The sequence below is a fragment of the Rutilus rutilus genome, assembly GCF_951802725.1.
Source record: "Rutilus rutilus genome assembly, chromosome: 13".
In the NCBI taxonomy this organism is placed as follows: domain Eukaryota; kingdom Metazoa; phylum Chordata; class Actinopteri; order Cypriniformes; family Leuciscidae; genus Rutilus; species Rutilus rutilus.
In genome coordinates, this window is record NC_140218.1 from 32,067,964 (window position 1) to 32,095,605 (window position 27,642).

At 37.6% G+C, this 27,642-nt stretch overlaps 3 protein-coding genes across 3 annotated transcripts in view; 2 read left to right on the top strand and 1 right to left on the bottom strand.

Annotated features, from left to right (window-relative positions):
• The first annotated feature begins 350 nt into the window (after positions 1–350).
• LOC311301876 (thyrotropin subunit beta) lies at positions 351–2,286 on the top strand. The gene is made up of 2 exons (XM_084427246.1): positions 351–674; positions 1,522–2,286. The coding sequence occupies exons 1-2, from the start codon at positions 510–512 to the stop codon at positions 1,759–1,761; spliced, it is 405 nt and encodes a 134-aa protein (XP_084283372.1). The 5' UTR covers positions 351–509; the 3' UTR covers positions 1,762–2,286.
• Positions 2,287–6,585: 4,299 nt separating this feature from the next.
• Positions 6,586–12,199, top strand: slc25a55b (solute carrier family 25 member 55b). The gene is made up of 9 exons (XM_084428987.1): positions 6,586–6,764; positions 7,008–7,133; positions 7,453–7,508; positions 8,042–8,132; positions 8,223–8,341; positions 8,553–8,745; positions 9,964–10,118; positions 10,206–10,281; positions 10,392–12,199. Exons 1-9 carry the CDS (start codon positions 6,745–6,747, stop codon positions 10,549–10,551), a joined length of 996 nt encoding a protein of 331 aa, XP_084285113.1. The 5' UTR covers positions 6,586–6,744; the 3' UTR covers positions 10,552–12,199.
• A 1,080-nt stretch (positions 12,200–13,279) lies between these two features.
• Positions 13,280–27,642, bottom strand: part of tspan2b (tetraspanin 2b) — a 32,078-nt gene continuing 17,715 nt past the window's right edge. Inside the window, exons 3-8 of the mRNA XM_084428988.1 lie at positions 23,571–23,668; positions 21,994–22,068; positions 21,821–21,907; positions 21,371–21,433; positions 19,680–19,763; positions 13,280–16,249 (exon numbers count right to left, since the gene is read on the bottom strand). Coding sequence (XP_084285114.1) covers positions 16,184–16,249; positions 19,680–19,763; positions 21,371–21,433; positions 21,821–21,907; positions 21,994–22,068; positions 23,571–23,668 — 473 coding nt within the window. The 3' untranslated portion in view covers positions 13,280–16,183. The remainder of the gene's footprint in view (positions 16,250–19,679; positions 19,764–21,370; positions 21,434–21,820; positions 21,908–21,993; positions 22,069–23,570; positions 23,669–27,642) is intronic.

Here is a 27,642-nt window from a genome sequence, read left to right on the forward strand (position 1 = left end):
TTCATGAATGTGTGTTTATTATCAAATATTTTCTGCCATTCTTAGCTTAGAAATTGCCTTCTAGTTTGATTTTCACATTAACCACATATAAAGGGAGATTATAAACATAAACAAGTATTTCCAGCATCTAATCATATTGCTAAGACACAATTATTCATAAATGCAGTAAGTCATGTTGCTACATAAATGAGGGCACCTGAAATCAAATGCAAGATGTTTTCCGTGATTGCCTGATTAGCAGTTCTGGAGCGGGGCAGTGCGTGGCCGTTCACCCTGGTGTCACGTTGAGTTGTGGAGGACCCTCCCTCCCTGGAGATCCAGATAAGAGGCACACAACAACATTTGGGATTAGTGTGAGTCTAAAAAGCAAACGAGGAACTCTGACTAAAGCAAAAGTTGGGTGAAAGGAGGACTTTTCTTTCCATTTTTTACCCCTCATTATATGAAGGATTCTCAACAGCATTGATCAGAACACTGTGAGCTGGTTTTGGATTTGGGACAGGCGCTGGATGAAGATGAGGATGTTGTTTTTCTGCAGTCTGCTTTTCCTGATGGGAGGAGATGTTCTCCTGGCCTGCTCTCTGAAGAACTACACGCTGTACGTGGAGAGACACGAGTGCGGTCACTGCATGGCCGTCAACACCACCATGTGCAGCGGAATGTGCTTCACGCAGGTAACAACACACACATCCACGGACATCTCGGATGATGTGAGAGAGAAAACCCACCGATTCCATCCGGTTTCATGATATAAAGAAATCATTGTCATTTTAGAACATATTGAATTTAATATTGAATATATTCAAAGCATTGAATCAAACAAACTAATGTCTTATTCATGTCATTTCATATGAAAATAGTTCTGTTTAATGTATGCTTTTTGTGTGTGTGTAAAAGAGATCAAAATAAAAATAGATACATATGGTCACACTTTTGATTAGATTAGGGTCCAATTCTCACTATTAACTATGACTTTTCAGAATAAGACATTAATATGTGCTTTATAAGTACTCATAAACAGCTAATATTTACATTTACATTTATTCATTTAGCAGACGCTTTTATCCAAAGCGACTTACAAATGAGAACAACAGAAGCAGTGAAACTAACAGTAGGACAACGATATGCAAGTGCTACGACCCTTCTCAGTTAAATCTAACGCAGTAAATGTTCATTTTTATTTTTTATTATAGAACAGAATAGAATAGAATAGTAGAGAAAGTGTTCAAGTGCGTCTTCAGCCGTTTCCTAGTAATATCCTAGTAATATGCATGCTAATAAGGCAACTAGTTAATAGTGAGAATTGGACCATATTCTCTAAAATGTTACTGAGAATATTATTCATAAATGACTTGTTTTGGGGTCATAACACACTGTTAACTGATATGTTTTTTAAAGGTTGCTTGTGAAATAAATCAGGTCCTGAATCAATTTGGCCCTGAGAATCAAACTCTCAGAAACACTACATATATCACGTGAAACGAGGTATTAATAATGTCACGTGTATTGTGTATGTGACAGGACACGAACGTGAGAGGATTTGTGGGCAAGCGTTTCCTGATTCAGAGAGGATGCATGCATCGTTCTTTGGTCTATCATTCTGCCAGGATGCCCGGCTGTCCCGTCCACATCGACCCCCTCTTCTTTTACCCGGTGGCAAACCGGTGCCGCTGCACAAAGTGCAACACTGCCAAGAACGAGTGCGTCTACAAGCCGAGTCACATTCCCAGCAAATGCTCCGAGCACCTGCGAGCAGTCTGAGGATGAAGAACGAGGACCTTTTCTTCTCATAACCTTCTGTGTTCTGTTAGAAAGTGTTTTTGAATTCAAGTATTTATATATATAATGAGTGAATATTGCAGGTGACAGAAGTTCTTTTTCACTGTAAATCTCTGCATTAACCACTCAAGTCTCATTTAACTCCTAATATCATTCACTGCTAAACAACCAAAGGCTTCCTTTTTGCTAGCCATAGACAAACACCATCAAAGCACCAAAATACATGTTTAACAAAAAATTATTAAAAATGTCCACAATGATAATAAAACATTGATCTTTTATGCATGAAAACATTTTGAAAATGGCTAATTACTTCTTTTTTTTTTTTTTTTTTGGTTTGCAGAATATATTAATATGTTAATTATGCTATACGTTTGCATGTGTGTCAGTAAAATAATTACGTTTTATTATGGAATCAGCAAAGTGTATAAATAATGTTGTGGAAACTGAAAAATAAACAAATGATAATATTTGGTCTGATATTGCCATTTTATGAAAATTGCAAGCAAATTTGGGATTTGTGTGATTTTTGGTTTTAGAATCGATGTAACTGTCCCTACAGGCTATAACTATAAAGCAGAACAGATACTAATAATAAAAAAAAATCGAATTAAATGTACGGTCATAATAGTATGAAACATATCAAGTGAAGTTTATTTTCAGTGAAGAGTCGGCAGTGAAAACAAAAAGAAAATTATACTGCCCCTGTTTTTGTCATTCCTTTATTTTATATATATATACTTTTTTTTTTATTATTTATAGATTGTGTTTAATGTGGCTCAACAAAAGAGAAAGAGGATGTTTAAAGATTCTTTGGTGAATTCACAGAAAAATCCTCACCGGACTGTGAAGTGACAAGGGCTAATGATAACCAAAGAGGAGCAAGCTGAACTTTCCATTGTCATATTTTTTTTAAATAGTCGTCTAAGAAACAACAGCCATTTTGTGCGAAATCATTTTTGTTTGCATGTTGCAGAAAACCAGTCGGTGCATCGATCAATGGTGTGACATTTGAGTCAAGAATTCAAGGAAAATGTATTTCTGTTAAGGAGTTTTATATACAGTTTTGTATGTCAGTGATTGCACTTCATTTGTCCAACTTGCCATATTGATTTTAATCATCGTGATTTATAAATGTACTTAATCAACAAAATAACTAATATTATAATTTGGTTAAAGTTAAATAAACATGTTACTTCAGTCAACATTTATAAAAGTAAAGAATCTAGTTTAAATATGCCATTATAAATGAATTCATTTATAAAGTTGCCTGTTGCTGGTTCAAGTATTTGAACTTAACTGAAACAAAAATGTTTCCCTTACTTATTACGCAGATAATGTACTTTAACATAATACACTTGAATTGTGAATGTTTTTGAAAGCCGAAATCAAATGCATATCAGGCCTATTTGTAATTGATTTCACATGTATCATAGTTTAAATTAATATTAAATGCAATTAGTTGAACTTAAGAGTGATTTTTTTAACTAACTTAAGTGGGACTTTTATATGTAATTTCATAATTACTTCCATTGTCTTTGGTTAAAGTTTGGTTAAATATGGTTAACGTGTACTTCTGAATATACTGACAAGCAATTCATGTGAACTAAAATATACTTTAATGTTGGTTCATTTACACTATTATTTAATTAAAGATATTTGTAATTAAATATTTTTTTTCTAATAGTGAATTTGCAATTTAGTACATTTAAAATGTATTTTTACAACACAAAATGTATTTTTAATACACTTCTACAGGATTTATTAATCTTAGTTAATGTTTATTTCAACATTTACTGATACATTACTAAAATCAAAAGTTTTTTGTTAACATTAGTTAATGCACTGTGAGCTAACATGAACAAACAACAAACGATTGTTTTTATTAACTAAAGTTAACAAAGATTAATAAATACTGTAACATACCGTATGTATTGTTCATTGTTAGTTCACGTTGGTTAACACGTTATCTAATGTTAACGAGATCTTATTGTAAAGTGTTACTAAAATGCAAGACTTATAAGCTCTCAAACATTACCCAGCACAAATATTACACAGGACAGAAAGGTTTCTTGGTCACAAATCTTACTCCAGCATTACATTCAATGTAAGTTCGACAAACGAAACATTGACCACAAACACTCCTGAGATGAGTGCATGTTTAACCAGAGAACTCCAAAGAAACAAAATTGTAACAAACATTTTTGGCAATAAATAAGAAATTGCATGTTGTTTTTATTTAGTACTGCCCTGATAAAGCAATTTCACATAAATTATATTTACTCCAAAGGACAAAATGATAGCTGAATTTAAAAAGTGAACCAATAAAAAAATTTACATTTACGCTTGATGAGGTTTTGTTTTGTGGGCTCAATTACAACTATTACAAAGAGTGAAAGCATTCACTGCACAGGATGGCAACGCAATGCATCAGGAGTCCATCAGTTTAATTCAGTGTGAAAAGATGGATCTCAAAATCATACAGTTACTCTGAGAAGTATGCAGAAGATGCCGGAAAAGCTAAGAATGTGCAGGACCTGGAGGATTTTTCTGAACATTTAAAGCTCGGGATGAACAAATGACTCATCACAAAAAAAAAAAAAAAAAAAAAAAAAGATCCACTTAACTGGCACAGCAATGCTGCTGCCGCCCTCTTCCTTTGGTCTGTTACCTGGAAATATAGGATGTTTAGAGGGGGATCTGTAAATATAATTTATTTCTTGCAAATGGAAAAGCTCATCCAAAGCATTTAAAAAGACTTGATCGCAGTGCTTTAGCTTATAGTGTGTGATGGCTGGGCAAGGAATCTTCTCTGCTACACTCTCTCAATCACACTCTGGACTACATTTCCCAGCATCCCTCCTGGTTCTCACCTCAGCCGCACCTGCCACTGATCATCACTTCATTAACACACACATATAAACACACACCACGTCGTCTGGTCTAGTTTAAAGAAAAGACTATTTACCTGCTTTCCTAGCGCCAGAGTATCGCATATTCTCTCACGATTCCTCTTCAGTCGTGATTACCTGTTAACTTACCGCTAAGCTTACCTGCTTTTACCATCTGCCGCAATAAAGTCTGTCCTTATTTCTGCTAACCATCTGTCTGAGACCGATATTCCATAACAATCACCTCATCAATACGGGGTTGTGATTCCACACAGCGTGCACCGTATCGCCAATACGTCATCTGTACTGATCCTGCAAAATGAATAAATCCAGACAAGTACAAAATCACATTTTACAAACACAGAGTCACTGAACATCACATTCTTCAAATGCAAAAAGGGGAAAAATACTTAATTATTATTATTATAAACAGTATTTCTTGAGGTGGGTGATATACTCTTTTTTTTTTTAAAAAAGAACTGAAAACCTTCCTTTTCAGAAAAGCGTATTTTTAAGTGTTTTGTGTATTTGTTTTAATTATTTTTTATCTGTTTGAGCCTTGTAGCACTTTGAGATTTGATGTCAAATGTATAGTGCATTATAAATAAAATTCATCATCATCATCATCATACTGATTATTACTTATAATTATATTATTGATTATGTGGATTATGCATATAATTGTCTACGAATGTCATATTTTATTAGGTCTACTTTGCTAACCAGTAAATGTGTTCTGGAACCTGGTGTCGATCAAATCCAATGAACGGCAGTTTTTCTTGCTATCTCTGTTCATGTGTTTCCGTCCCATTGCCATTACTTTGTTTTACTTTAAGTTAAACTTAACTACAAATTCTGGTAACGCTTTACAATAAGGTTCATTAGTTCACATTAGTTAACTACATTAGTAAGCATGAACTTATGATGAACTGCACTTATACAGGATTTATTCATCTTTGTTAATGTTAATTTCAACATTTACTAATATTTTATTAATTAAAATATTGTTAACATTAGTTAATGCACTGTGAACTAACATTAACAAAGATAAACAAATACAGTAACAAATGTATTGCTCATAGTTAGTTCATGTTAGTTAATACAAATACACTAATGAACCTTATTGTAAAGTGTTACCCACTTCTTTTGTGTGTGTGTGTGTGTTAAGAAATATAGTTATGAAAGTGTACTTTCTTTAAATGGACACATTTTAATATTATATTATTTGCAAGTACACTTTTTTTTATATTGCAAGTATAATTTGAAGATTTGAAGTACACTACAAGTGCACATTCATTAAGCACACTTCTTTTGCACACTTCAGTGCTTCCAGATAAGGCCATTGGAACAATTTTCATTCAGAAATTGCTAGTCAACAACTTCCTCTTGTAAAATGTACTCTAATAATCTTTATGTACAATTATTATTATTATTTTTTTACAGTGAAAAGTACAAATCCAAAATCATGTGAACTATTAAAAGTTAATTTGATGTAAATCAATTTTGCATAAATTGAAGTGTAAATATAAAAATAAATCCTGCTATATATTAACATTTTAGATTTCAGCACAATAAAATTTGAAGTATATAAAATACTGTATGAACACGATTGTTCTTCATGTAACTTACACTTCTCACAAATTATTCAATAAAAGTAAAAAAAAAAAAAAAAAGTATTACGAAAGGAAATATTTTACAAATATTTTATTAGAGTCAATCAGATTGTATGAGCATGTTTTGGAAGAAATCCAACGTTCTTAATTTTATTTTTTTAAATTTTTTTCACAAAGATTTATTCTAAAACTTAAGAACGCACTCAAATGTACTCACCTAAAATCTTTAAATGTGTATGCAAGTGTGAGTGTCTGTTTGCATGCTTCTACTGTAAGAAGATCCTGCTCCTCTGATTGGCCGTGCAGTCAGTCCTAGCAGAGACACACAGTGAGGGAGTGGACGACCGTGTTGCCTGAGGCTTCTGGGAGGGGTTTCTGTATATAACCCTTCTCTTCTGCTTTGCACACTGACTGCTCCTCTGTCTACCTCAGTCCTCAGACCAAACCACAAACCTCTCACCATGGCTCAACAACCAATCAGGTATGAAACACAACCACTGTATTCAGTAAAAACCCTTTTGGTGCTACGGTATTATTGTAAGTAGTCTGAACCTGTTGATTTGAACTCGTGTCAGTCTGACATTGCCTTGCTTCTTTGTCATTTATCTTCACCTTCAAAGCAGTGCCTTGATTTTGTATAAATGTAAAGAATGGGAATACAATGACTATGATTTTTGTTGGGGGGTATTGATTGATTTATTCACTCTTTTCTGTTGTTCGCAAGCCTTCCTGCCAAGCTCATCAATGGTGGAGTTGCTGGACTGGTGGGTGTTACCTGTGTTTTCCCCATAGATCTTGCCAAGACAAGACTCCAGAACCAAAGAGGAAGCCAACGGGTCTACAAAAACATGTACGTTTTGCACACCACATTTGTAACATTTAGTTTATTTTAATTTAGGAATTTTAGTTTTGTCTTTTCCAATCCACTTTAAACTCTACACCGAACTCTTATTGAAAGTTCACTCAACCTTAAACAAGTAAGCATTTTCTTTGAAAGAGAGTTCCTGGTAAGATATTCATCTGTTATGGAGGTCTGCAAACTCGTTTTTCTTTCTCAGAGTCAGAACACAATGTGAGTGTAAGGTGCGAAGCTTATTCAGGCTTCACTATTGTTTCAGAATGGTGATATAGCTCAGTAGACAATAACAGATCATTATTATTGTTATTAGGATGGACTGTCTGATAAAGACTGTTCGATCTGAGGGATACTTTGGAATGTACAGAGGTAAGCAGTTTTAAGTTGATCGAATAAAAAAAAAAAAAAAAAAAAAAAAAAAAAAATCACTTGACCTTCATCTTTTACTAAAATCTAAAGCCCTATAAGGACATCTTCATAAAGCAACATTATTTGCATGTCAGCACTTCATACCTTTTACACAAACTTGCCCGAGGCACTGACTCAAAATGAATTGACTGAACTGGGTGTTGGTCTTGGCAGCATGTTTAAATACATGTAACTGTGACTTACTTTTAGATGTTTGATACACCCTAGTCAACATTTGAAGTGGATCAAAACCTTTCATCAAAGTTATACATGAATTTTGAACAATTCCCATTCTTGTCTTGATTAACTTTTTTGATCCACTTCAAATGTTGACTACTGTAGTTTGCAATGTTTTGCATTTGCAAACAACTCTTACAATATTATTTATAAGAACATCCGAAAGCAGGAATTATACCCTTAGAACAACAAAATTAAAACATCTTTGTAGTGGTAAATATTTTTCATAGATCGACTTATACGTTTTCTTCCTACAGGTGCAGCAGTCAACCTGACACTGGTGACTCCTGAAAAGGCCATCAAACTGGCCGCCAATGATTTCTTCCGCCAGCGACTCAGTAGGGGAGAGTACGTTCCCTCTGCTTCCATCAAGAGATTGCACTGTACTTAAGAATAGTTACATGAAAAGAGGGTGAATGACACACACCTGTGTTTCAGACTCAAGCTGAGCGTGTTTCAGGAAATGCTGGCTGGTTGCGGGGCAGGGATGTGTCAGGTTATTGTAACAACCCCCATGGAAATGCTCAAGATCCAGCTTCAGGATGCAGGACGACTTGGTGAGGCATAAATACTGACCCAGGTTCACCTTCTATCATGATGAATCTACAATTTTCAATGCCCTTAGCGTTTATGATGTAATCAGTCATCAAATCAGAGAATATTTCATCACGTAATAAACCCCACCACACTATATGATTTAGTAGACTTGCAAGGTTTTCATCGGGAAGGAAGATATCTGACCGGCTGTGCCGTTTTTCCCACATTCAGTGGCTCAGCAGAGGAAGTTACCCATGCTCCACACTGTGAAACTCGGAACGGCCAGTCCAGTCCTGAACTGCTCCTACAGTGTGGGTCCTGTGTCTTCAACCAGGAGAGTGTCGGCCATTCAAATTACCCAGGAACTGCTTCGCACAAAGGGCATCCAGGGACTTTACAAAGGACTAGGTGCAACCCTCATGAGGTAAGACTCCATCCTGTAATGTAAATCGGCAATCCGTTCCAGTTAAAACTGTGGTTGGGGCAAACAGAATATTAAAAATTCTAAGTACCACACGCCTAAATAGGAGGTACTACAGTACACACTCGGCTAAAAACCACAATCACATATTGGTGTAACACAGGGGTGTCCAATCTTGCTCCCGGAGGGCCACTTTCCTACAGAGTTTAGGTCTAAAGGCCGGGACACACCAAGCTGACGGTCGGTCGTTGGCCAATGTCGGGCTGTTTTTGAGTGTCGGTCGGCTTCGTTTTTTTCACTGTTCCACACCATTTGCGGTCAGGGTTTTTTGGGCCAGATTCAGCACGTAGAATCGGCATCGGTCCGTCGGTGAGAGAGAGGACTCTGATTGGCTGTTCAGCTTAGCGAACGATTCAGTGCACTAGAACAAAAGCAAAAGTGATGAAAGGAACAAAGAAGTAAAGACAGTACAGGCTTGTTTCATTTGACATAATCTTACCCGAGAATTCAAATGCGCAAATATTTTCATAACAACATGAGCCAAGTGGAATGAACAAAGCGATCAGAGTGATTGATATTAAAAATGGTAAGCTAGGACTGCTTTGTTTGCGAGTTGTATATCTGCAGTCCTAGTGTCAGTTTCCCTTTTTGAATGACGAATATGGACTATTGATCCCTGCTGATGTAGAAAGATACAATATTTACTTACACACATGCTAGTTGACAGTCGCCTTTAGTCCTTTCGGTGTGTTCAAGCGCAGCTTTAGGGCTGAGATGACAGCAGACGAGAATCGACAACATAGTCAGCTTCCATCGCCACTAGTTCTTTGGTGTGTCCCGGGCTTCACACATCTGCCTGGAAGTTTCTAGTGATCCTGAAGACCTTGGTTATCTGGTTCAGGTGTGTTTACTTAGGGCTAGAGCTAAGAACTCTGCTGAAAGGTGGCCCTACAAAAGCAGGATTGGACATCCCTGGTCAAGTTGAACTTGTCCCTAGATCAACATACATGCTTGCCCTCGAACAACATTGCCATCAAACAATTATGGTAGAGTTAGAGCCTTCAACAACTTTCTTAGTAGCCTATCATTCCTCTCAGATTTCCGGGGTAGGTTGGGGTTAGGCCTGTAATTGTTTTGTAGGTATGTTAGGCAAATGACACTGATCAAGGAACTTCCAACAAGGTATCTCTCTAAAACAGACCTTGGGTCTTCTTCTTGCAGGGATATCCCCTTCTCTGTGATTTACTTTCCACTGTTTGCCCACATCAACCAGCTGGGCAAGACATCTGAGGGTGACGATGCGCCTTTTTACTGGTCTTTTATTTCGGGCTGTGTGGCTGGATGTACAGCGGCTGTGGCAGTCAGTCCTTGTGATGGTGAGTGTTCAAGATTGGCTGAACAACATGTGTTTGAGCAGATGTTAGTGTATGTGCAAAGACTAAGGTTGATCCATCTCTATCCAGTGGTGAAAACCCGGCTCCAGTCACTCAATAAAAGTGCCAATGAAGACACCTACAATGGCGTGTTAGACTGCATCAGGTATAGTATCCAGTAACTTGGATAACGGACATTCTGGGAAAGAGAATTAGTAACCAATTTGGTTCCTCTTCTGTTGTAGTAATGATGATTTCGCTCTTATCTTCCTACAGAAAGATAATGCGTAAAGAAGGACCAACTGCTTTTCTGAAGGGTTCCGGCTGCAGGGCGCTAGTCATCGCTCCACTCTTTGGAATTGCTCAAGTGGTTTATTTCATCGGTGTGGGAGAGTTCCTCTTAGGACAAACCCCATTCAACCTTTACTCTGTCTAAACATCTTCACACTGTGAAACCAACTGAATTAAACTTTAAAGACCAATGCAGCTATGATGCAACTAAATGTTTGAGAACAAACCAGAGATGGTAATATCGTTCAAATCTGGGTCATACAAAAACATAAACCTACTTTAGTAATCTGGAAGGTTACATGATCCAAGTTATAAGACATCTTGTGCAAATTATTATGTGTTGCCATGAATGTGTGTTGAAACAAATGTTTTTTGGAGAAGACTGATAATGGCTTAAATGAGTTAAATTTCATGTCCATACATGCTACCTTTAGCATAGTCAATATGCTTATTCAGGAAGCTATATCATTGCACATGATTAGGTTTCTTTTTCTATTGGAAATGTATGGTCAGAGACAGTCAGATTTATCCTCAGTGAGGGTTGATTTGAAAGCGTACAGTCATGATTGATGCACTCAAAGAGCCAGAAAATCTTGTAATATCTATGCATGTGTCCTCCATTACCAGTTCTGTCCTACCTTTCTTGTGATGTTTTGAATATGCACAATATTATGGAGGCGCTGCTGATTAATGTGGACATTAGCATGGAGACATTTCTATGAGGACATTGTTATACAATATACATGACTCTAAAGAGACACAGATATGGGAAGTTTGATTCCCTGCTGAAGTGAGGTTAGAGTTTTACACCAACAGAATTAAAAGACATTCTGTTCAACCTAAACTTGTTAAATTGTCATACTTAGAGCTTTAAACAGGTCTGTATACACATCTTGAACCATTCCAAGCAGTTCACATGTTCAGAAATTGGGATTGGGATTCACACAATGACACAAGGACCATAACAAACTAAAATCAATGTGTGTTTTATTGTTAATTCCACAATGTTCCTAATTTTGTGGTTAGTATGTGCAAATGCATTTTTTTTTTAAGTTTCTTGAACATTTTTGGCTGTTTTTAAATGTGAAATGCCACAAAATTATGAAGTTTGTTTGACTAATCTATTTGCTACTAACACTGCTGAATAATCTGGAAACTGTGTATAACGATACATTAAGCAAAACCCTTTTTAAGATGTAGTGAAGTATGTGATTCTTTTCAATTTTAAAATAATTGTAATTTTTCAATCAATATTTTTCAAAATATTCAATCTGCTTTGTAAGTAAGTGTTATACAATATACATGACTCTAAAGAGACACAGATATGGGAAGTTTGATTCCTGCTGAAGTGAGGTTAGAGTTTTACACCAACAGAATTAAAAGACATTCTGTTCAACCTAAACTTGTTAAATTGTCATACTTAGAGCTTTAAACAGGCCTATATACGCATCTTGAACCATTCCAAGCAGTTCACATGTTCAGAAAATGGGATTTGTTTGGGATTCACACACTGAAATAGAAGAAATATGGAACTAAACAATGACACAAGGACCATAACAAACTAAAATCAATGTGTGTTGCTTTTAAATGTGACACTAAAAACTAAATCTAACAAAACTAATGACAATTTGTTAAAAAATGACATGGAATTCATTCATTAGTAGTGCAGTGGTTGTACTCAAGCCTGTAAACAAACTGTATCCTTAAGTCTTAGCATTACTGAAATATAACACCTGCATTTATTTTTAGCCCAAAAAAGAATAATAAATGTTTTATACTGTATGTATTATTTACATACTGTATGTGTTATATATATGTGTATTTTATGTATATGTGTCTGTGCTTCAGTGAAAATTACAAGTTAAAGATTCGAATAACACATGCAGTAGTGTAAAGGAAACTCGCACATATACAGACATCTAAAGTGCTTGGTGAGTGTTAACCAAAGACACATCTGAGTGGGTGAAAAGTGCACACTGTGCAGTGTAGCTGAAACTTTAGCCTCTGTGATTCTGCCCAAGAGCTTCCTGCAAAGCATTCGCTTGCAGCCGACGTGCAGTTCATGTCAGAAAGACTAGACAAAGTCTTGACTTCATGTACGTGATCAATTGTAGCTAGTTAAAAAAAAAAAAGAAAAAAAAAATCTACCTTCTGAATTTAAAGGCACATTTTCTAACACTTATAATAACTCTATAATAATGAAGAATAAACATTTCTGTTTGACCCTGGTGCTCATGTGGCAAGAAATATAAATAGAGACACCAAATTGTTAAAACATTTCTGAGCTTTTCTAGGAGGTTTAGGCATTTTTTAATAATTTTATTTCCATCCATATATCAATATCATATCAAAAGCTTTTACATTTGTTTAATGCCAATATTTGGTCAGAAATTAAGATTTGATGAGACACTATAAAACTACTTGGTGGGCCTAAATAATGTGGAGAAAAAAAAAAAACCTTTTTGATTTATATGTAGAATGAATGGAGTAGTAAAAGCATTACTTTTCACCTTATGACTGCAAGCTGGTGCCAAATTTTCAATCTCTCTCTCTCTCTCTCTCACACACAAATATAAGACTCAAGCCTGTCATGTGATACAACATGGATTCAAGACTGTGCTACTAATATTTCACATCCAGTGCCTTCCACTGCAGTCAGTTAAAAAGACAACCAGTGATGATGTTATGTGATGAGGGGCCCCACTAAGGTCCTGTGGTACACTGTATATCCTACTCGGTTTGCTTGAGAAAGTGCACACACCCATGCTCCCATACAAATCTGAATTTAACGGATGGCCCTGTTTACATGGTACGTCTTATCTTATCTGCGACATGTCGATGGTGATATGAAAATCTGAAAAACACAAGACTCAGAAACTTCAAACAAGTTTATTTGTTCTCGTGCTGCAATGTTCCTGAGAAACTCGACTGCTATTTTTGAACTTGTTCTCCAGAAAATAAATTAAACACACAAATTATAAACACTAACATCAAAAAAACTGCAGTGTTATGTTTACAGTACAAACAATCTCTACATCGTTTACACAAATTGTAAGAATGACACACTAAAAATTGTTTACAACACAGTCTCTACTCAAAAGCTACACGCTCCATACTATTTATTTTACAGTCTGAACAACCACAAATGGGTTGCTGTTGGGTATGAGGACAGAACTACTTCAACATTGAACGTGAACGAAACACTTCAGTGTTTCATGTGTTACTCTCTGTTAGCATCGACTACGACGTATCCTAATCGCTACTCTAATGCCACTTCAACTTGAGGAACTTCAGCAGTGATGCACCAGCAGAAATATATCTCACCAACCAAATGCTGTCCCATTATAAATAATAAAAAAAATGAGAGATTTTGTCCCTTTTCCAATTCTTTCATGAAATAAAGAATCATTCAACAAAATATTAAAGGATTAGCTCACTTCAGAATTAAAATGTTCTGATAATTTACTCACCCCCACGCCATCCAAGATGTTCATGTCGGTTTTTGAGGAAAAAAATTCCACGATTTTTCTCCATATAGTGGACTTCAATGGGGTCCAATGGTTTGAAGGTCCAAATTGCAGTTTCAGTGCAGCTTCAACGGGCTCTGCCGAGGAATAAAGGTCTTATCTAGCCAAACCATCTGTCATTTTCAAAAAAAAAAAAAAACATTTATATACTTTTTAATCACAAATGCTCATCTTGCATTAGCTGTGATGCGGCACGCATTACGTAATCACGCTGAAAGGTCGTAGTGTGACGTAGGCGGAAGTACAGGCCTAGTGTTTACAAAGCGAACGTGCAAAGACTAAGTCAAACGACATTTACCAAAAAATAAATAAAAGGTAAAACAATGTTGTCGGACGATTTTGAAGTTGGAGGAGAAAATTTGAGTTTTTGCCCCACTGGAACATGCGATTAAAAAAAGAAAAAATACACGTGACCCTTATTCCCCGGCTGGGATCGTGTAGAGCCCTTTGAAGCTGCTTTGAAGCTGCAAAATTTCAACTGAAGAAAGAAAGACATGAACATCTTGGATGACGTGGGGTTGAGAAAATGATCAGGAAATTTTAATTCTGAAGTGAACTAACCCTTTAAGTTGTCTTTTCGGATAAATTAAAGAAGGCACCTTAATATTCAAATGCAAAAATGCAAAAACACTGGCCAAAGTTGCCTCTATACACATCAACCGCATGATACAGATCTTCATGATCACAACAACTATAGTAAGAACTTATGAAACTCTCACACAGATATGTACACAGAAATGTAAGTGTTTAAAAAAAGTACATCAGGACTGAGCCAAGTTCAGTTATGTGGAAAATTTGGTTCGTTACAATTTGGAGATACTTCAGTGTTTATTCCAATTAATTTGATCAGTTGAAGTTGAAGGGTAGTTGATGAAAAGAAAAAAAAAAGAAGAAAAAAAATACTGTCCAACATCCAGATTTTAGGGTTAAAAATGTTTGGGTTCAAAAGTGTGAGACGTTGAAAATCCGGAAAACAAAATCTAATTAAAACCTCAAAATACGCCATATGGTGCAGATGTACCTTGAGTGACCTGAGTTCGTGCCCTGGCTCGAGGTCCTTTCCCGATCCTATTTCCCTCTCTCATTACTTCCTGTCTCAACTCCACGGTCCTATCCAATAACTGGCAAAATCACCCCAAAAAAATCTAAATTTTATAAAAGAATGTGCGATATTGTAGAAAGGAATTCACATGGCCAATCTAATATGCACGTGTAATTTATTCATGCATTTCATATAAATGCATGTTTAAAATAGTTTTAGATGTAGCGTGTCAACCTTAAGGACGCTGCTTGGACTGCTATCAACTGGTGAATGAATCAAACAAATGATTCAAATGCTATTCATGTCTGATCCGTTTCGTCTTCACAGCACAGATGGTTGGATGCAACCACAGACAGAGAGTACGGCACCAGATAGTGTCAGCCTTGAGTCTTCACTTATAGCTACATGCATAAAATAACCAGGCGACTCCACACCACAAGATCCACAGTGAGAATGAGTCGATTTGGCTCCATCGAGACCCAGAACACCAGGCAGTAACGTTATCAGCTGTTGCATAACAGAAACCTCGCCAGAGTTCAATCGCGGGAAAGCGGAGCTGGAAATATGTGTTGGTGCGTTTCTCCTGAAGTGGAAAGGACATGGAGAAATTCCGAAGCAATACTTAAGGAGGCTTACTGAACAATATGGACTTCAATGATACAAGGATTCCTCTAAAGATCTCCAGCATGCGAGTTTAGGGTTTTCTGTGCATGTGCGTGTCGTTTTGATCATTCAGAAATGTTTATCAATCTCTTGGTGACAAAGAAGACTACTTTCTTTGTGTAAAAACATTAAGCGAAAGGCATCTGTGGGTCTTCTCACCGTTCCCACCAGCCGTGGGTTTGCCACAGAATCCCTGGCATCAAATTACACAATATTTTTATCTGACATCTGAAGCCACACAGCAACAGCCAAGAATAGCATGAAAACGCAGATCAGCGTGCACTAAAACTGAAGTCACAATCTACATTACATTATTAACACAATTTTTTTTGTCGCGCTTGGAAAATCCAGCTCTGGCACCTAACCAGTAGGCATTGAATAATGACAACCCAGCAATTTGAAAGGGTTAAAACAGGATTATGTGTACAGGATTATGGACATGGAGTTTGTTTTCAGCTCCTGAGTTTATAGGATGGCAGAAGAACCCCTTGAACTTGGTTGGAATGTTATTGTTGTAAATGCGTGTCAGGGCGAGGAAGACTGTGTTAGATCACCTCCCTGCTGTTTCGGATGGCACAGCATAGGACCATACTGAAGATCATGCCAATAATCTGTAAAGAGAGAAGATGTTACACATACACAAAGTTGTACATGGTTTGCTTCCTTAATAACTATCTCTAATCTTACTGTATACAGTAGGTGCACATTATTCTGAACTGATCGCAACACAAATTTTGGCTGAGAATTTACCCTCGAAAGATAAAGTCATTATTGAGTTAAACGAGAAAAGCATCAAATGGACATTACAAAAAATTGCTTTTGAAAGAAACATTTTATGTGATTAAACATAGAATTTACTCTACACAAGAAAATAAAACTGCCTGTAGATGGCAGTCAATGTCTAAATTAGTAAGTCATTGAATCATTCATTCATTCGATTCGTTCAGCCGGCTAATTCATTCAGTAATGTCAATTATTTTCTTTATGAATTGGCAATTGAATCATTGGTCCACCCGATTGATTCGCTCAAAACGCAGATTTATTCTGAAATGAAACACAGCTGTGTGTTGCTCAGAGACACACAACAGTTCAGCTGTGGCTTTTTTGTTGGCAAAATTACGACAATAATAAAACAGACAATATTGTGTCTAAAATTTAACAAAATTAACTTCTTATTTATTTAACCGTTGAATATCACATTTGCACCCGTGCTATTTGGGACAAAAACATCACTCGTATGATATTGCTTAACTATGTCATATATGATATAAATACAAAACTCATACAGGGGCATTTTTGCCCTGATATCTTGAATTTTAGGGGCATTATAACCGCATTCAATAGGCTCCATCACACAGTGAGTTGTTTTCCTGGATCATGGTCATCACCAATCAACTGTATGAAATGACCTTCGTAGGTCTGGGTGTAACGTTTTGGTCATGTTTCATGTCTGTCATGTGATTCGCTGTCATAGTCATGTGATCCTGCCATGTGTTCCCTTGTCTGATGTGTTATGTTGTCATTGGTATATTGTTTCACAGGTGTCCCTTGTCTTGCCATTAGTCCATGTGTATTTAAGCCCTCATGTTTCCCATGTGTCATGGTCAAGTTTAGTTGGTGTAACCATTGAGATGGTAAGCTCCATGTCCATGTCCATGTCCATGTTTCACTGGCTGAGGAACTTAACCATTTCTTTGCCCGCTTTGAGGTTAAGAAACATCACATTTCCAGCATTTCCGCCAACCTCTGACACCTGCCATCTCAACCTACAGGAACACGAGGTGAGACGAGTGCTCAAAACAGTGAACACAAGGAAGGCTGCTGGCCCGGATGGAGTATCTAGCAAAGTACTCCAGGCCTGCCAATCAGCTAGGTGGGATCTTTACAAAGATCTTTAACCTTTCACTGACATTAGCCATCATCCCACCCTGTTTAAAATCTACTACATCATCCAAGGGCGTTTTCACACCTGAAAGTCCACACCAAGGTCCGAACCAAAGTTCATGTTTTGATACATTTTATACATTCAGTAAGTTTTGGTTTGGTTTCACATTGCAATTATGTGAGCGCACTAAAGAACTTTACATGACATACTTGCGTCCTGTCGTCATCATCTATGTGGGCTGCATCTTGACATTGATTGGTTTTTAAACGGACGTGCGTCTGACGTCAGCGTGTTGTCAATTCGGTGGGTAACTTTTGACAAGAATGAATGAACAGACGCATATCGTTGCCACTATACTGTTATCATTATGCCATTACTACCTGCAGCACCAACTATACTCGAGGCTAGTTCAAATTCGCTAAATGAACGTCCTCGTTGTGCAAACATTTTATCGTCGCCGGCAGGAAAGGAGGAGAAGACTGCAAGCAATCCTGCGAGAACCACCGGAACTTCCTGTAAATGGTCTGAAAGTCCGAACTATACAGAAAATGCTTTTACACTAGAAACGAACCAAACCTTTGTTCAGTTTGATCCGGACCGAGACTACCTCTTTTCGTCTGACCAAATTTCGTCTGTTTGATCCGGACCGTGGTCCGGGGAAGGTTTCACACCTGTAATTTTGATTCGGATCAAACTGAAAAGTCTGTAAATCTGGACCAAACAAGGTAGGTGTGAAAGGGCCCTAAGAAAGTAACCACAAATAACTTAAATGATTACAGACCGGTTGCAATAACACCAATTATCATGAAGTGTTTTGAGAGATTGATCTCACGGCACATCAAATCCAGCCTTTCCTCCACCCTGGACCCACACCAGTTTGCATATAGACAAAACCTGTCTACGGACGATGCGATCAACATAGCCCTTCACACTGCACTTAACCATCTTGAGCAGCAGGGACCTATGTAAGAATGCTCTTCGTAGACTACAGTTCAGTCATTCTAGTACACAAATTGACTGAACTGGGTCTCTCTCCTTCCATCTGCACCTGGATAAAGGACTTCCTCACAAACCGCCCACAAACTGTTAAGATTGGCCCTCACCTCTCATCCACCATCACGCTCAGCATCGGCTCCCCACAAGGCTGTGTACTGAGCCCTCTACTCTACTCCTTGTACACACATGACTTTTCTTCCATCCATTCTACCAACAAAATCATCAAATTTGCCGACGATACTACAGTGATTGGACTCATCTCAGGAGATGATGAATCAGCCTACAGAGGTGAAGTCCAGAAACTAGTGGTGTGGTGTTCTGATAATAACTTGTCTCTGAACACTTCAAAGACAAAAGAGCTCATTTCTGACTTCAGGAGGCGCAGCGTGAAACCAGCCCCACTCTATATCAATGGAGACTGTGTGGAGAGGGGTCCACACCTTTAAGTTCCTGGTAGTCCAAATATCCAACTATCTTGGTCTGCTAACACCTCAGAAATAATCAAGGCGGCACAGCAAAGGCTCAGGAAACATAATAGTGCTCCCACTATCTCTCAAAGGCCAAAAACATCACCGAGGACACATCACATCCAGGGCACCACTTGTTTAATCTTTTGCCCTCAGGCAGACGGTACAGATCCTTAAGAACAAGAACCACAAGACTAAAGGACAGCTTCTTTCCAGTGGCAATCCGGACTCTAAACTCAAAAATGCACTAATGCACTAAAGGCAAAGGTCAGGGTTAAAATACTATTCCAGTCACGTTATTTAACTACATTTATTCTTTTTTTATTCCAATCTCTCTTCTGTCTATACTGCTGTCTTGTGTAATGTGCAGTATGTCAACGTGCAATATCACCACTTGAACACTTTAATTATTAGGACTTAAAACAAATGCACTAAATAAGAGGTTCATGTGAATACTAAGTCTGTAACTGTAACTGTATAGTCTAGAGTTTATTTCTTGTTGTGGTTAGTTATATGGTTGTCTGGTTATAAGGTTATATGTATGTCTTTCAAACATCATTCAGGAGCAGCGCTCCTACTTTCGTTGTATTCAAATGTAATGACAATAAATGCTTTCAATTCAATGCAATGCAATTCAATGCAATTCAATAGAGATGGAAATTAAATTGACTACATTGAAATATTGGAATTTACCATGACTCCTGCGATTCCGATTCCCACATAACCGACGATGAAGAGCTTACTGTTGAAAAACTCTTCAATGGCCACGTCACATTTCTGCAGACAGCGAAACACACTGATAGTATGTTTCTTTTAGTATGTACAACATCCTTCTACACCAGTGGTTCCCAAACTTTTTCTGCCTTTTCCCCCCTTTTGTAGAAAAAATATTTTCAAGTGTCAGAGCTTTGGAGTACGAAATAAAACGGGGCATCAGTTTACTGTCTGGGATTTTGTCGTGACACGCCGCATCCAGTGTAGACAGCCTCACTGATTAAAATGGCTTCTATTTGCTTGTTTTGTCGAGTCGTGCTGCTCGCGTCTGGCGTAGTTGTTTAAGTAGTTTGAAGTAGATTTATTGTCTGCTTTACGTTTACCTGGCACTGGCAGGTTTTTCACAAACTTGTCCATTCTTATTGCAGAACCATGCTACCCTGGTAATCCAGAGTTCTCGCGAGAGCACAAGTTGAATTAGCTCAGCGAGTTACTCTAGTGTCGAGTAATGATGCTCATTAAATATGCCCTTGTATCCGAGCTGCACCAATCACATCGGGTTATCTGATATAGGCGGGCCAGAGGCGAGCTAAACAGATGACGACAGCGCTGTGACGTCGAAGTCATCAGGAAACATTGCAAGATGGCTATGGATGAATACCAGCTGTTTGAAACGGCTTTGGCCGCTACAATGAATGAGTTAGACTTGGCTTTTTATCTAAAACAGGAACAGAAGACGCCGCTCGAATCGTTCCTTTGCAAGAAGGACGTTTTTGCTGTTTTGCCGACCGGATACGGTAAGAGTACAATCTACCAGTTAGCTCCGCTGGTAGCTAAGCGTATGGGGCTTGTTGTGATTGGTCGTAGTGTTATCCTATTGCGTGCCGTGAGATTTTCAAATGCATGCTTGGTGCCGCCCCTCGAGCTGGCCGATTTTCATTAGTCGACGCCATACCATTAATCTTTTAGATTTAGGTCTCGGTTTCCAGGCTAGAACCATGCATCATTCATTTATTTTTTACACGGCTCCCTGCAATACTCAATTCTGATTCTTAAATCGCGCTATCTAGCGGTCTGCAATTGCACGTCAGCAACCGCTACTACAGATAACACACTAGTCAAGTGGGTACTGTGAGACATTTTGATATAATAAAATATGTCAAATTAATATTTTGTGTTCAATTATGTGGCAAGTATCCGGATAATAAGCGGGATAATTTTTCAGTGGGGTCTTGTATCATCCTGAACAGGTTTCTTTTTCATAACAATTTGCCAGGGATGGACTACCGCCCAGGGCACTAGACCAGAGTGGCGGCCCGGACAAGCTGGCAGGGGGTGATGATGGGGGATGGGGCGACCTGTCAACACCACCACCCATACGCAATGAGAAATCGGAGTGCTACGCTACATCGTTAAACCCATACGCAATGGGAAATCGGAGCACTAGCGCACAACCGTTTCGTAATCCGTCCCTGCTGACTGTAAACTATCCCGCGCCCCCCTTTTTATAACTCCGCACCACCCAGTTTAGGAACCACTGTTCTACATAATTCAGTTTCAGTGCATGTTGAACAGGTGTCACTAACTTGAAGGTGTTTACAATTTTCAAATTCTAAACATACTGGTATTTACCAAACAAACTTTCTCCTTATTGCATCAGAAATCCTCACCTGGTTTGATTCGATGCCTTGACACAAAGTGGGCTCCGTTGCAGATGAGCCGCAGCAGTTCAGCTGCAGACGTGAAGCATTACAAATTCAATCATTCATGACAAGGTTGGGCAAATATACAACCATTATATTATATTTAGTATATTAATGTTGTTAGTGTGAACTGAAACTAAAACTATTTGAAACTGATAATTGAAATAAAGCTGAAAAATACAGTAAAATAAATATTAGATGAAATACTAATTCAAAATAAATTGATATTTATAAATTATATTTATATTAATAAAATATAAAAGCGTATAAAATGACATAAGCGTATGACATTTCAAAAATAACCATTGTATTCAGTAAATATTGGTTCCATTTAGAGTGTCTCAAGCACGTGTACAACTTTTATATGTATTATTCCTGATTAAATCAACAAAGAGACAAATAAAAGTGTAAACTCACAATGATGTGGTAGGACTGGACAGTTGCATTGTTGTTGTTGTTGTTGTTGGCTGAGTCGTTATAGAATTCTTTTATTTCCTCAATAATCTACATGAAACATTAATAACAATGCGTCGGAAACTAATATCATTCCAAATGAACTCTGAATCAACACATTTCCAGTTTAGTAGTACCTTATCTTTGTTGAGAAACCCAAACACTCCTGCTGCAACTTCTGCTCCAAAGATGACCAGAAGACAGGCGAAAAACTGCCAGGCAAGAGAGGCACAGCACCCGGGTTACTTCTGCTTTATTTTCCATATTTTTTTATTAAATAAAGATTCTGGTTGTTTTTTTCTTTTTACTCCTTTCTCAAATTGAAATGTTTAAAACAGCATAAGCATCAGTAAGATAATGTATTTGATAAATTATGTGATGGTTTGTGGTATTAGTTGATTTGTCTCAATCTAAAACATTCCATCCTGTGTCATTTTGATATATTTTTGATAGGGGTGTAACGATACACAAAACTGACGGTTCGGTACGCCCCACGGTTTTGACATCTCGGTTCGGTTCGGTTCGGTTCAGTGGGGTGGGGGGTTAAGAAAGCTAAAATTGCTGATTTTTTTTTTTTTTACAGTGGTTTAATTAACAAATTCTGTCTTTGTCTTTAAATTAATTCAATTACAATTAAACTTTTCGCAAGGATAAAAAAAAATAAAAAAATATCTGCTAATGCTGTAAACTAGCCTATATAGGGAGCCCACACATTACTATAACCTTAAAGGTTAACAACAGAGCCTAGACTTTTAGCCTAATTTCAGATACTATTTATTTTTAGATATAATAATCAACACTCAACACATTGTATGAAGACATGTAAACTGCACATAAGGCAGTTTTCTCATTAATTTATGTTTTCTACTCTAATTTGTTATTGAAATATAAATATTTACACAGTTGCTGTCATTTTCATGACAGATATTTAAAACATAGGCTACATTAAATAATCAAGATATCAATCATTAACATGTTAAGTAAAATATATTATATAGGCTAATATAGTGCATTTATTTAGTGCAAGAGTTCATTTAGGAACCAACAAGCTGTGGGCACTGAATGACTTGCCTGAGGTAAATATAAGGCTGTGTGACAAACTAAGACGTTTTATTGGCGTCTTTCCGCTGCTGAAACACTGATCGATTGATTACACAAGTTATGATGCCTTTCAGTAAGTATACTGTATCTTTTAACATACCTTCAGGTGTCCATTCATGTTTATTCTATAACTGAGGTCTGAGGAAGAGAATCGCGTTTACTCGCGCTCCGCGCTGCCGCTTTAAATGTACAGTGATCTGTCACGCCACATCAAAGAGCGCCAAAACGGCATTTATTGTTCGAATTTCGTGATCAAATAGACAGAATTTGAAAGATTACCTTGCTTATTATCGAAAGAAATACGGAGCTTGCTATTATAGGGTGTTAATGGTGGTTAGGCTATAACGCTGTATTCGTTGTTTGTGTACACATAAGACATGAGGTCCATTGAGCCGGGGCTGGGAGGCGGGGCGGGGCGTCCTCGGTACGCCATGAGAGTATCGCGATACGTATCGTTGGTGGTGTATCGCGGTTTTTCGGTTCGGTTTGAATATCGTTACACCCCTAATTTTTGATACTATGATATTATCAAGATTTAAAAAATGGTTAAAACATTTTTACAAAATTAATTTGAAGTTGACATCCGTGTTAAACCAGAAGAATGAGCACTCACCAATCCCAGCAGGCACTGAGACTCCCTCACAGCACCACAGCAGCCGAAGAAGCCCACCAGCATCACCAGACCCCCGGCCGCAATGAGGATATAAACCCCTGCGCAGGACGCAAGAATAAAGCAACAGTCAACAAATCACATGACAGGTAATACAATGACCAGAACCACATGTAACACACCAAGCCATTTTATGCTTTTTCGGCACCAACTGTCGGTAATATCTGTGAATTGTAAAACGTGTAATACTGTTTTTGGTAACTAAAAACAATATTTATTTAAAAAATATTTCAAATATTTATTAAGCTCAAAGAGATGATGGATGTTTTGAAAGCATTTTTTAAATCTGTTGTCATTGCAATTTCCTACCAATATTAAAGCTTGAGGGTTTAAGTGAAGAAGATTTAAGTATTGTAATCTTACTACTGTAGAGTAAAATAATTAATATACAGTACTTATTATTACAGTGCAGTTTTATATGATAACATAGTATTGATAGTTGTATATAATATACAGTGTCCTATAAACATTAGCTAACAATTAAAAATAACAGTAAAACATACTAAACCCTGAAAATGTTACCTTTTAATTTGTTCACAATTGAAATATTAGCAATATTAGCAATAATGCAGATTTCAAATGATGAACACAGTCCTGTTCCATCGGAGAAACTGCCACTAATGTGAATGTGAACGCTAAAGAATAACTTTCTCCAGGTATTGGACCTGTCACGGATAGGTGGCTGTAGCGAAGCGTACAGCTCAGGAGATACTCAAACAGATCTTTCATCCAATAATCAACACAAAATTAACAGGAGAATCACTATGAGATTACACAGCCACGTACACATCGACGTTAAACAATACAGGACAAAGAACAGACTGAAACTGAGGGCTTAAATACACAGGGCAAACAAAGGAGCTAACGCATTAATTAACAAGGTAACAGGTGAGTGGGATGAATTAATGAAACAGGAAAACGTGGTCAAAAGGAAAACAGCAACTGAACACAGTGAAAACTAAGGGGCTGTTTACACGACACCGTTTTCAACTAAAAACGTAAAACTTTTTATGTGTTTTGGCCGTTCATTTACACGACAACAGCGTTTTGGGCGCCTGAAAATGCAAACTTTTGAAAACGGGTTTCAAAGTGCACGTTTTTGAAAACGGTCTCTGTGTAAACAACGAAAACGCGAATCTGTGAAAACAACGAAAACGCGAATCTGTGAAAACGATGACGTCATGTGTTTATGTGTTCAATCTATAGTGTTTCATCGCCATCTACTGGCCCGGCAGCAGAATACAGCGCTTTTAGTCATTTTCACGGATCCGTGTGAACGGGATCGTTTTGACAATGGTGTCGTCTGTACTAGGGCTGGGCGATATTGCCAAAAATTCATATCTCGGAATTTTTGGGTTAAATGGCGATATACGATATATATCTCGGTACTTTCTACGTTTTTTTATTTGGATAAAGAAAATCTGTATTTATTTTTTAAAACAAATATGTCACATCCTGCCCAATGATATCCTACAAACAATGTTGATATTGAAGGAAATGGAAACAAATATAGTGAATGTAATGTAGGCTATGCAATATAATATGTGCAAAAAGGTGGTTAAACTCACATTACATTCTAACATTGTAACATTACAATCTAAAAACAAAAATAATGCTTTTGTTTTTAAATTGACTAAAGGCTAAACTAAAAATGAAAATAAAAATAAAAGCACAAACTAACTATATTAGCCTGCATTTGATTCCCCCATTATAATGGTCACTTTCATAAAAATATACTTGTAGGTTTAAAATTCCACATATAGCACATTTATTGTCTCCAACAACAAATATATTAGCAATATGTATATTTAGTCAGAATTATTGCGATACTATTCTATTGTGCTCCGTCTGTCTGACGCGCATGCGTGCGGCGGCGCTCATTCACGGAAGCTTGAATTTTAGCGGAGATTCACTTGCAGAAGGCTCGTCCTCTCCTGACAGTGAAATGGACATAGATATTTGTTTGACTTTCTAACATTTACAGATGGATAATATACCTGTGAAATATAAGTTAAGCACCGAGGAAAGCACCACATCTCAAACGCATTAAACAGCGCAAGTATTTATCTGTCAGTCAGCAACAGTATCTGTCAGAGCATCTGACTGGGCAAGCTGCTTTAAACTTGTTAAAGGAGCTGTATGTAAGAAATGTATTTCAATTAATCATAAAATGGCCCTGATATGTCACTAGACATTAAGAAATCATGTTCATTTCAAATACTTATATCACTGACAACAGTAGTACGGCCAGGATATTGTCATTTAAAAAGTGAAGTTGCAGCCCTCAACTGATGTTGATGTTGTCATGTTGTGTTTTGGCCTGAAGCGCCACCCTCCACCTATCTACCAACCACGAAGTCAGTAGTGCTTCGGCATCCGGGTTGCCAGCTCAGCTCTAGTTACCACAGCTGCAGCTACAAACGTTCCTGCTGGATCCTGCAGCCTATCTGGCAACCTCGAGTCAGGGGGGAGGGGGAGGGGATACACCACTCTACAGTAATTTAAAAGTGATTGCAGTACCAGTTTTGGCCACAATCTTACATACGGCTCCTTTAACTATATCTTACCAGTTATTTTGAAGCCCTTAAAGGAGAACTCCGGTCAATTTTAACATTGAGCTCATTTTTTTGTACATTTGGAGTGCTGTCAGTACAGAGAACAACGACAAAAATCGGTGTTGCCTACACCGTGTTATCCTCGTTTTAAAATTTGCACCCTGTTGACTTCAATTGGGCAAGTTTTAAATCTGCTTTTAGCCTCTTAACATCCTTGATGTGTCATTACAAGTGCACAGGTCATGTGAGTGATTCCTTCTGAGTGAACGCGGGTGAATCTGACTGCAGTAGATGTGAAGTTTGTCACTCGATTGTCGAGTTCACGCGCGTGATCATAGGTACTAAACCTGTGCGCGTGAACTCGACAATCGACTACTGTGGACTTCGACCGAAAACAGGATGTAAATACAGGTATGTGCGCTGGCTGAATAAACATCATTTTTTATATATTTCTTTCACATCTACTGCAGTCAGATTCACCCACGTTCACTCAGAAGGAATCACTCACATGACCTGTGCACTTGTAATGACACATCAAGGATGTTAAGAGGCTAAAAGCATGTTTAAAACTTGCCCCATTGAAGTCAACAGGGTGCAAATTTTAAAACGAGGATAACACGGTGTAGGCAACACCGATTTTTGTCGTTGTTCTCTGTATTGACAGCACTCCAAATGTACAAAAAAATGAGCTCAATGTTAAAATTGACCGGAGTTCTCCTTTAATATAACATATTTAGGACAAATTGTACTATGTACTTTCACTGCAGGAGCTCACACTGCATCCCCCGCTACTTTTCAGATGTGCTCGTATCAAACTACTGTATCGATAGAAAGGGTATTGCCTCATTCCATATCGTTATATCGTTAAAAAAAAAAAAAAAAAAGATATATCGTACAAACTCGATATACCGCCCAGCCCTAGTCTGTATGCGGAAAACTTCTCAGTTTTAAGCACATCGTTGTTGTGTAAATGTAGCCTACCCTATGGCTGGCCACACACTTGAAGATTTTAAGACTGATTTTGCACCTAATTCGCACCCCCTAGTGATGGGACGAATCTTCTAGTGTACATTTGGAGATTATAATGCTAAAAATCGGTTGAAACTGTCTGTGATCTCCCACAGTTTTAAAATCGGTTAAGATTTGAAAATCCTCTAGTGTGTCCCAGGCCTTAGACAAAACAGAACAACCCCGACAAGACCTCTTTGTCTTGACATTGATTGTTAGTTTCAGCAAACAGCTTCATCATGCCAAAGAGGATGCTTACAGAGTTGGGGATACAATCTTGTATAGCCAGGCCAGAAACAGACTAACAAAGAAGATCAGAGTGGCTATAAGAAGCTACTCTGAAAAGCTGAAAAACCAGTTCTCAGCCAACGATCCGGAAACAATCAACAAATGGCTGAGGATCTGAATGTGTTTTTACTGTCGATTTGAAAAGCCCAGTCTCACACCCCACA

What these genes read in the sequence shown, in the direction of transcription:
- LOC311301876 (XM_084427246.1), top strand. Translation starts at nt 510, where the DNA reads ATGAAGATGAGGATGTTGTTTTTCTGCAGTCTGCTTTTCCTGATGGGA. An exon ending in GCGGAATGTGCTTCACGCAG is followed by an intron (nt 675 to 1,521) that starts GTAACAACACAC and finishes TGTATGTGACAG; the next exon opens with GACACGAACGTGAGAGGATT.
- slc25a55b (XM_084428987.1), top strand. Translation starts at nt 6,745, where the DNA reads ATGGCTCAACAACCAATCAG. An exon ending in CAACGGGTCTACAAAAACAT is followed by an intron (nt 7,134 to 7,452) that starts GTACGTTTTGCA and finishes TATTGTTATTAG; the next exon opens with GATGGACTGTCTGATAAAGA. An exon ending in ATACTTTGGAATGTACAGAG is followed by an intron (nt 7,509 to 8,041) that starts GTAAGCAGTTTT and finishes TTCTTCCTACAG; the next exon opens with GTGCAGCAGTCAACCTGACA.